The 11,001-nt window shown below is 25.6% G+C and overlaps 1 protein-coding gene and 1 pseudogene across 1 annotated transcript in view; both read right to left on the reverse strand.

Annotated features, from left to right (window-relative positions):
- Nucleotides 1-3,244, reverse strand: part of LOC105620428 — a 17,439-nt pseudogene extending 14,195 nt beyond the window's left edge.
- Nucleotides 3,245-7,437: 4,193 nt separating this feature from the next.
- The window catches only part of LOC105620429 (alpha-glucosidase-like), a 36,744-nt gene continuing 33,180 nt past the window's right edge, over nt 7,438-11,001 (reverse strand). Inside the window, exons 6-8 of the mRNA XM_012201923.1 lie at nt 8,019-8,233; nt 7,684-7,805; nt 7,438-7,510 (exon numbers count right to left, since the gene is read on the reverse strand). Coding sequence (XP_012057313.1) covers nt 7,438-7,510; nt 7,684-7,805; nt 8,019-8,233 — 410 coding nt within the window. The remainder of the gene's footprint in view (nt 7,511-7,683; nt 7,806-8,018; nt 8,234-11,001) is intronic.

Consider the following 11,001-nt stretch of genomic DNA (forward strand, 5'->3'; position numbering starts at 1 on the left):
ACGCACGCACGCACGCACGCACGCACGCACGCACGCACACACACACACACACACACACACACACACACACACACACGTACATGCATGCGCGTATGTATTTGATATCATATTATATTATCATAGCAATTGTTCTTTTTTCTTTTTTAAAAAGTGATTTAATGAAAATATTTTTAATAATAATGTAATCAATGCAATGGAAAAATTGAAAAATTTGAAAATTAAATATATTTTTGTATTATTGTTTTGCTATATAATATAAATAATGGAAGTATGTGAGAATATGAGAAAACATTTTCTTACCAACCAGTTAGCGATATTATCTTTGAGCATCGTCTTTATCCATTCTTTTATTATCTTTTTAAACATAGTAACATTTGAGGTAGCACAATCACATTTATGATGAAATTAAAATTGAAAGGAATGTGAGAACTATAGTTGTAATATTTGATTGTATTTTCTAATGAAGTGTATGCTTCAGTCATCACCTGACATATGCAAGAAAATAGAAAGAAAAATGTCTGTATAATTCAAATATATACTAAAGCAATATAATATAAAAGTAAATTAATTCTAATTTTCTGAAAATGATATAATTACTGATTAAATTTAAAGATATTACATTAATATATATGATATTAAAAGCAAATGCATCTTTTCATCTATGTTATTATTAAGAGCATAGTCATCCAAAATCTTCTTCCAGTTTTGTACTAGATCATATGTTTGTGGCTGATCTTTCATTCATCTTTCATCAACGTATGAATCAAATAATTATATCATCTTTTGATACCCTCTTTATATTACTTTTAGGTTCCGAAGTATAATTTGTTTCGAGAAGATGCGGTACTGCGTCTATGCGAAATTCGTCCATGTCTTTTTTTAATCAGTATATAATAGTTTCCTATGTTAAAAATACGAATATATGCTTAAATTCAACAATTACATACTATATCGGTGCTGATTATATGCGATTTTCCACTTGATTCTTGCTCTTTATTTTATCAACTCATGCGCAACCTAAATGCCGATTGGCAGGAACCAATCTGAAAATCGGCCGAAATATGCAACTAAATGTCAGCACTGTACTATATTATATGCATCATATATTTTGCATCTTGTCTATAATTAATTAACCCGTTAGAGATACAATCGTTGCACAGACTTTTGTATTTCATTCTATCAACAAATATAATGTTTCACAAAATATATTTTATCTTTATTTCCTTCTGTTCATGAGGATTAGAGTAATTCAATCCGGTTGCTTCTAATGAAATTGGAATAATGAAATGGAAATACCATTGTTTACGCGTTTTGTTTTGAATGTCCAAGCCGAATACATCATCAAATATACTTAGCCAATTATTTGATGGCTAACTGTTATTATTCTTTGCCTATATGTATAATAATGTTCATATTTTTCAGTATGATTTAAACTCACTTGGAACCAATAATGTTCATCTGAAGTATGATTAGGTACGAGATTGAGAATGCCTTAGAAGAATTGAATTAATTCAATATTAGCATTGTGACGAAATTAAATATTATGAAATATTAAAATTTAACGAAATTAATACTTAGTTGAAATGTTTTAAAATAAATATAATATAAATAAATATTTTTTATACAATATAAATTAGTTTTATCTTTTATTATCTTTAATTCAACTTTTTTAGTCTGTTTTATAAGATTTTCGAAATCCACTAATGTACTATTGTCAATGTCTTTAAAATCTGAAATATCATATCCAAAATCTACCATAGGGCTTCGATTAATGGGTGATAGCTATATTGTTCCAGATTCCTTCAAATAATCAAGTTTGCTTGTTGTACTTGTTATAAATGAAGGTTAATTAATTAATAATAAACACATTAATTAATAATAATTTATAACAAACATTTCTTTTAATATACTTTTAATATACTTTTTGACATTGTATAGGCTTTATCTAGTTATATTAATAATGCAAGGTATAAGTTTCATATACATGTATTTTTTAAATACATGTATATGAAAATGTTAATCTTTATATGTTTTTATATACATATAATTAGAATGAAAAGAAAAAAAATATTAATTGTGGTCTTTTTAAAAGTCTTTTTAAAGAAATCTTTATGAAATTTTTTATGGAATACATTATGATTAACGAATGAATTAACGCACTTTGATGCAACTTGAGATACAATTCTTAGTTTGAAACAAACAGAAATTTCTAGCGTATTATGAAAGATATTATGAAAGATAATAGATGACAATCCTCTATTATCGTGATATCACGTTTTTTTTTAGCTTTAAGCATTGTAATAATACTTATTTATCATGCTATTATACTCAGCACTATTTCTTGTGTATATTTAATTGCTTTCTGTTATAAATATTATTAATGCAAGAAATATAATTGAAAAATTAATTAAAATCTTTTAATATATAGTAATTTTATTATTTATATACATAGTAATTAGTTTAATATTTTTTAATTTTTTTTATTTTCTCTAATTACAGTGCATATTATATTATATTAATTATATTGAGTGCAAATTAGTTTTCGCTTATTTATTGTTAAGATGACATTTTCTATAATTATACATATCTGTTTGGTATATTTTGAGAAACATACAATCTATTTTATTTTTTGTCAATAAATTATTAAATTACCCAGCAATGACTGTTAATTAGACATTGAATTGACATCGAATTGGTGTTGAAATCGTCAGATCCATATCGATTCGATATCAATTCGATGAGTCATTTCTTGCTGGGGAGGGGGGAAGGGAATAATGTTTATTTTTTAAAAATAAATTTTCTTAAAAAAATATTTTCTCTGTACGAATATTTTTTACGCTCACTATATGTTGGAAATATATCCTATGACTTAAGACAGCAAAATCTGAAAGCATTAATTATTCAAATTTCTTCTCGTTACAAAACTATTTTCGAACAAATTACGTTAGATAAATGTGACAACGTTATTTTTATTGATATCATGTAAATCATTATGTAGACGAAAAGCACGAATGTATATATAAAAATATATATAACAATGCGTTTTTAATGCTTACATTTTTTATTTTTTTCCGTTTTATTTTACCTTGGAGATCATCTATGCCGTCATTGTCGGAATCCATAAAACTGCGAGGTAAATTTGATAAAAAACCGTGTGTTTCGATTCTTGATTCGTGATTTTTCCCGAGATCGGAACAATCGTCAATAGCAGATCTAGGAGGAGGATGCGAGATTGCGGTGCGAACAATTATACGTACTTTACAATTATACGTAGCATGTTTTCCGACCTCGTAATTTATATGTGAAGCGGATGACATTGGAAAAAAGAGCCTTATCAAACGAACTGGAAAAATCTCGCAAGCTTGTGATAATTGTCAGATTATTCGAGAAGTAGCATTATCTGGAATATACTGGTGATATTAATCGTGGATAACAATCTGCCATTTCGCGCGAATAAAATTGCGTAAAGAGTCTTTTGAAAATTGACAGCGAAATGCACAGATTGAAAGAAGATATAATCATTTAAGTCTGGATTGTTATTCGATGTAACAATCCTATAAATTCAGAAAAAAGAAAAAAAAGAAAAAATCGTAGACAAGTAAAAAAGAAAAAGAATTTAAGCACTTTGAACTTCTAGCGATGTAAAATTTTGCACATAATAACAGCAGTAATTTCATTGTTTATCATATTTATCTATTCTCTTATTCAGTATGAATATTTTTAATTTTATTTAGTTATTGAGTATTTTTTTATTATATTTCTTCTATAAGAAAATTAATTATAGTTTGAATTGTCGGTCCGTTTATTGGAAATGGAAAGATCTTTAATTAAATCGTGAGCAGTTTTTCCTTCAGAAAATCTTAAAGTTTATTAATTATTGTATAATATTAAAGTTTAATTATATTAGAAAGAAGAGAAAAAAATATCTGTTAATTATATTTAACAAAATGTAATTAATAAATATTGTATACACAAATATTGTATGACGAAGTTTTGAAAATTCCGTATCTCATAGTAATCTCTTGCTCATGATATATTGCGTATTTACTTTTTATTTACAAAATTATCAGTAATATATAGATAATTATAGATGATATCTATTTAAACATAATTAAATCCTAATTCATCATTTTTCAAAATTCACATTTCATAAAAACATTTTTTAATATACTATTTTTTTGTTAATTGAATACATATATCTATATTTATTAATAATTATATTTAAAATAATTTAACTATAATTTAATTACTCTCGATTGCTGCGTTCGGAGGAGCATGCTATCAGTCTATTGTGTCATTCTATCTTTGTCGTTTGTTGAAAAACAAGGATAGAATGATATAATAAGATTGATAGCTGATTTCTCGAACGCAACTGAATGATAATTATCATCTTATAGGAGCGCATATATGTTTCACGTTTATTGATTAAATTTGATATTACGTAATATATATCAAGTAGACATTTAATGAAACAAGTTTTATGTTAATATTGCGATTTGAATAATGATTATATAATATTTATATATTTTTATGCAATTGATTGTCATTTTTAATTTAAAATTAATATGACAGGTCTTTTGCGGAAATGGAGTTTTTTTTCGAGAAATAATGATCGATTTGGAATACGTTGCGTATCCTAAGAATTCTAATACGACTGATATATTGATAATAATTCAGCTGAGTTATCGACACAAATGTTGCGGAAAGCAGAAAGGAGATTAAATTATCAATTTATATCTTTTAAGATATAATTACTAATGCAGATAGAATTAATCCCTAAAGATTCATATTAGTTGGAAATGATTTAGGTTTAAAACTTAACAATTATATTCGTCAAAATATTTTTGAATCGATTTTGGACTCAAAGTTATGAAATATTTATTGCTTACGACACTATTAATAAAAATGTATATACATATGCAAATATATATATATATATATATATATATATATAAATATTGTATATACACATGTGTATACATACAACTTTTGGCTTATATAGACAGTTCAGTAAAATAAATCCACAGTATGTGTAAATTATAGATTAATAGATTAATAATTATAGATTAATAAAACTAGAGCTAATCAGTTCAAGGAATAAATATTTGTTAGGAAAATTTCGAAAAAAGAGGTCTTCAGCAATCAACATGCTTAGGAAGTCATATTAGACGCTATGACGCATTATTTAACTTTACATAATTCGAAATGTATACAGCCAAATAAAATTTTAAATAATAAAAACACCAAATAAAATTTTAAATAACAACACATTAAAATGTAATCGTGTGATAATATGCTTAAGTTTAATAAGAATGAGGAAATATGTGTAATTAAAAGTTAAAATATATTTTAAGGAGATCTACATTATAGGAGACAAAAAAAATGGTGATTTTTTTTTAAAGAAGATTAATATTTATCGTTTTAAAACTTTTTGCACGTTTTAATATAATTGTAGAGCACGTATTTTTTATGAAAAAAAAGTATTATAAATAATAAAAATATAAACATTCAGTTTGGCGTCTCGCCACGACGTTATGATTTTGTGTACATTTCAGCGGCGGTAATTTTTTGCTGGAATCAAAAAATTAAGAAATATTTTTAATTGTTATAGTTTTTCATCTTAAATGAATTTAAAAAATTTAAACAAATATATAATAAATTAAAATTTTGTTCGACTTTTAAAAAACAGTTACGATTTGTACTAAGTAACAGCCATTTTTTTTGTGCAAAAAAAATGGTTTGTGTTTTTATTTAATTTTTTAGATTCATCGAGGACAGTTAACTATTAATTAACTAACAAATCCTATAAAAAGTCAAATACTTTTTTTTCCAATTGTGTACACAAAATTGAAGAAAACACAAAAAGAAAAACAGATTCCGAGAAAAATGCGTTTAAGATTTTTCGATTTAATTCTTGATTATTTATAGTGCGAAGAGTCTAATCTATTATTTCAGTGACATACAATAATCTTTCTTTTGGAGATTATAATAAGCTTTCATTTTGAGCAATTTGAACCATTCTATGAGCTATTCAGATCTCTCTTGTGCTACTAACAAGGGAACTGACCCCACCGATTTTAATGAGCTTTGGATATGTTGTAGAGCATGAAGAAAGTATTAGTTTCATATTTTTTTGTTTATGCTTATCTCGAGATTTAAGGAATGAAACACCCCCTCGAAAAAAATCGTTTTTTTTCTTTTGAAGCGAATATATCATCGAAACTATAAAGTATAACAGATAGAAAAAATGAAAATTGAAATTTCCAGAATGAAAATTGAACGCTTTAAGAGTAATTTAGAACTATAATAAAAAATTTTTTTTAAATTTATACCTGTGCATATGCACCCTATATGCTATACAAGCGCTGAATTTATATCGAAAGACTTCGAATTTTGTTTTAAAATTTTAGGGACATATTCTCGAAGAGTATTATCGATTTATTAAGAAAATCAACTTTTTTTTGACTCTCTAATGTAGGAAACTCCCTTAAAAACATTTCGAAAATCTTAAAATGCATTATAATAAGTGCTGACTATTGTGTATTGACATATTAGCGTCACGGTGTAACGGCGAGCTGAATAAATAATTTCATAAGTAATTACTGGAATTTGTCACTAAAAGGAGATATTAAGAAAATCCGGGTTACGATATATAATGATCATAATACCATTTTCTCCTTTTTTGTGATGGACTTGTAACAAGCCAATATCTAAGCTTTAAGTCAAAATTGACCAATCATAACAGCTTATTCTTCTTGTATTCGACTGTGATTGGTCAATTTCTTACGGCTTTGAATTTAGATAATGGCTTATTATATAAGAAAGGTATAAAGTATAAAAACATATAAAAATAAACATAGTTCGTATACGTTACATAAGTATTGAGAAGTATACTTAGAAGATATAGTAACTATATATAATTTTTTAAAACTTTTAATTTTGTATTATTTAAAGATTTTATTATGCACATCATATATCTTAATCAAAAATTTGTTGTGTTATACTATAGAAATGTAGTATTATATAAGTATGTACATATGTACGTATGTAAAAATATATACTATAGAATTAGTATAAGTATGTATATATGTAAAAATATATGATAACTAAAATTTATATTACTTGAAACATTTAACGTTAGTATGTTTAATTTATATCATAATTTCCTTTGATATTTCATTGTTATATCATGTTATTTATATGTTATTATCTATAGTATTATTTTTCGCAAGCGAATCCGATTAATACGATAAATACAGAAAATCGATAATTAAAACGGATATAGCAAAATAAAAATAGCAAAATAAGAGATTAGAAGTAGAATTATTTTAACAAGTAATTCTGTTTTTTGTTCATTTAAAACAATATAGATATAATTACGTTGAAAAAATATGATGCCTCGATTGAATATCCATTTTCGTGGCTTTTTATCTAGCTTTATATGGTGGTAGTATATATCACAGCTCCTGATGCAGGAATTTTTACGGCATGAACATCTTTGATAATGTTTCTATATTTGAAAAAAATAAAAACATAAGTACACATTTGAGATAAAGAGATAATATAATGCCTATTCTCTTACGTTTTAATGCTATATTGTATAACAATATTTCATTTTATAACAATTGTAATTTTATAACAATTGTGTAATTGATATACTATGTATGGAAAAAAAGTACTTACCCAATAAGATGATGGGCATTAGTAGTGGCATAATAAACGCTTAATTGACTTGATGCATAAACAAGCGTTGATAAATTAACGGTTTCTTCTTCATTTGCAAAGTTTGCCACTATATAAACTACCTCTCCATTAATTTTCCTATAAGAAGTACATTATGTTTTTACATTTAACTTTAAACGCATTATCTCGTTAAAAAAATTAAATATTAAAAAATATATAAGTACATGTATATTATGCTAGCATGTAAAAAGATGAAATATATTTTTAAATTTCTAAAATGTGCTTAAACAATATCATTAGAAGATAATGCTGCATGTTTTTTTATTGTATTGTACGATTATATATTTATTGTACCTAATAAAAGCGAAAACATCATTATTCAATAACATTGTGATTAAGGTTCCATATTTAATCACAGGTAATTTTCGCAGAGCAGAAACTGTTTTATACAAAGCATTGTAAGAGTTGTTTTGTTCTTTTTGCGCAGCTAAATTAAGTGTCACATAATTTTTGTTCACCGGCAGCCACGTTTTCTGATTCGTGGAAAATCCTGAAATTACAAATGTAAATTAAATTTCTTTAACATAGAGAAATTCTATAATTATGTATATCACGTCTAAGCTCAATTATAATTTCAATATTGCATATGATGTGATATGATATTATTAGTTTCTCGAATGTATTGCCTTTTCAAGATTAAGCTGCTACAAATGACAAATTCAAATTGACAATGATAGTACGTTGTAATACGATTGATCGTCGACCTGTTTTATCCTGAATTTTTCACTTACTTTCTTTTCGTAATCTCAAAATGTGATGCGTGACCTAATAAACATATCGCGTTGATTTTTAATATGTGAGTCATGACATGAGACTGACATTAAAACGATGTATTTCGTTTGATATGAACCAGTTCTTATAGTGACTCGTTACTTAATGAAAATTTCTATTTATTAATATATACAGATCATAACAAGTCAATCATTAATCGATTTTTTGAGAAGAAATCTGTTCGCAAATGTGACCAAATTGATATTAACATTGTCAATATTAAAGTTTCAAAGCAGATAATAACACTAAATATTCTTCTACTTTAAATTTATTAACAAATTTGCAAAATGACAAGTAATATATTTTTTTATCAATAATTCAAATATTTGATTATTTAAACTAATAAAAAATAACTTCAAATTTTGCTATCAGCTTACAATTAGTTTCTATTTATCAACTGTTTCCGTGTAATTTTTTTTTCGTAATTATTACTAAAGTCCGACCGAAACTTTTACAGAAACTGTAAACGAATATTCATTACGCGTTAGTTTCCATTGAATAATTGAAACCATATAGTTCTTCTTCATAAATATTAATTTTAATATGTGTAATTATCATTTTAATAATTAAATTATGATGTTTATGAAGAACAAGAAGAGAAAAGTCCCCTGTTATAAGTGCCTAATATGAGATAGCGGCGCTTCTGCTAAACTAATAATGCTATGTATTCCATCATGGTTTCACCATAGTTCCTGGTTCCACCATGAATTTATCTCTCTTGAATTGAAAACTATTTAGTAGAAAATTTATTATTAGATCATACCTGTAGTCATTGTAAAAAAAGATTTTAGAATTTGAGTATCTTTAAGTTTCATTGAAATGAGCCTTTAAATCTTGTTTATTATTTAATAAATAAATATTTGACAATAAATTCTTCATGTAGTGATAGAGTAAGGTCACATTAATAGAAAAATACGAGATATGTTGAATTGTTTAATTACAAAAATTAGATTTGATGATCGTAAAATCATAAGGCATGGAAATCGTAATATGAGATATCCAGGGTATTTCTAATATGAAATAACCCATTCTATGTTATAAAAATCGTTGCTAAAGAGTAATTGTTATTGTACAATAAAGGACAATCGGAATGAACGTCGAATGCTTGATTCCAACTACTTGAAGACGAGTTTTGGGTATAATTTATCGCATGCTCATTTTTCACGCTAGCTATGTGTTTGTTTGCATTTTAGAAACATGAAATAAAGTTTTTAAATTGCAATACTGATATATTTTGCATTTTACTTTCGATTTCTCGGGACATCTCACATTAAAAGCACAATATTTTGACTTTGCGATTTGCTCACTTTTTATATTTCTTCAATTTTCAAAAAAACTGGAATTTGAATTAAATTTTATATAATGTTATCTTATTAATTCCCTTCAAAATGACCTATTATTTTTTAAAAATTATTTTTTATTTCCCATAGACTTCTGGCATTTATCCAAAATGAACTCGGTATTAATGTTTCGCCAAGACGAGGCGAGACTCAAATCTCATCTCGATCTCGATTTGGTCTCGAAATTTTCATCTCGTCTTGGTATCGGCCTGATCTCGACAATGATAATCTCGTCTCAATCTCGGTCTCGAGTCTCGGTTCTCGGTCTCGATAATCATAAGAAGTGTTTTTTCAATTTCTTCTATGATTTATGCGATTAAACTTCATTATTATTTACTATTTTATGAATTAATTAAATTTTTAAACTTTTTTATTGATTTGTGTATTAATAATAGTTGTAATTTAAATTTTTTGAAAAATAAATGAATATATCTGGTTTAAAGAATATTTTTTTAATGATTTTATTTAAAGCATCTTGTGATTATGTTATTATTAGAGAAAAGTTTGAGACCATTTATCATTAAATAATCAATATAAAATTTAATTGTATATACGCAAAATTTTTAATTTGCCAATCTTTTGATTTAACTTTATAGAGCAAAGAAATGAAAGCAAAGTCTATAGAACAATTTTTCGAATACTACAAAAGTTATTATAATGAAAAACAAAATGATAGCAATGATTGTACGGAAATGATTGAAACAGACGATGATGTACTCTTTGTACACGAAACAAATAATGAATACGCCAATTGAAGAATTTGAAACACAAATACGCCAAGAGCGTCGAAGGAATGTTTAGTACTAAACTGGTGGAAACAAAATGAAACAACCTATTCTACCTTATTAAAAGTGGTTAAGGATATTTTTAGTATTAACGCTACTTCTGTTCCAGTGGAAAGATTATTTTCCAAAGCATCATTAGTTAGAAAAACATAGGAATAAGTTGAACGAAACATCGGCACGTATAATTATTATTTTATGTATAAATTCTTGATTGACTTGTCTCAAAGATAAATTCCACATAGAATATTAAAGTATTGCAATAATTAATTTTATAAGTAATTTTTGTTAAAGATTTTAATCTTAATTTTTTTTTATCAAAAATATACGATGTGCATATATATTATATATATATATATATATAT

Source organism: Atta cephalotes (assembly GCF_000143395.1).
Source record: "Atta cephalotes unplaced genomic scaffold scaffold00026, whole genome shotgun sequence".
Taxonomy (NCBI): domain Eukaryota; kingdom Metazoa; phylum Arthropoda; class Insecta; order Hymenoptera; family Formicidae; genus Atta; species Atta cephalotes.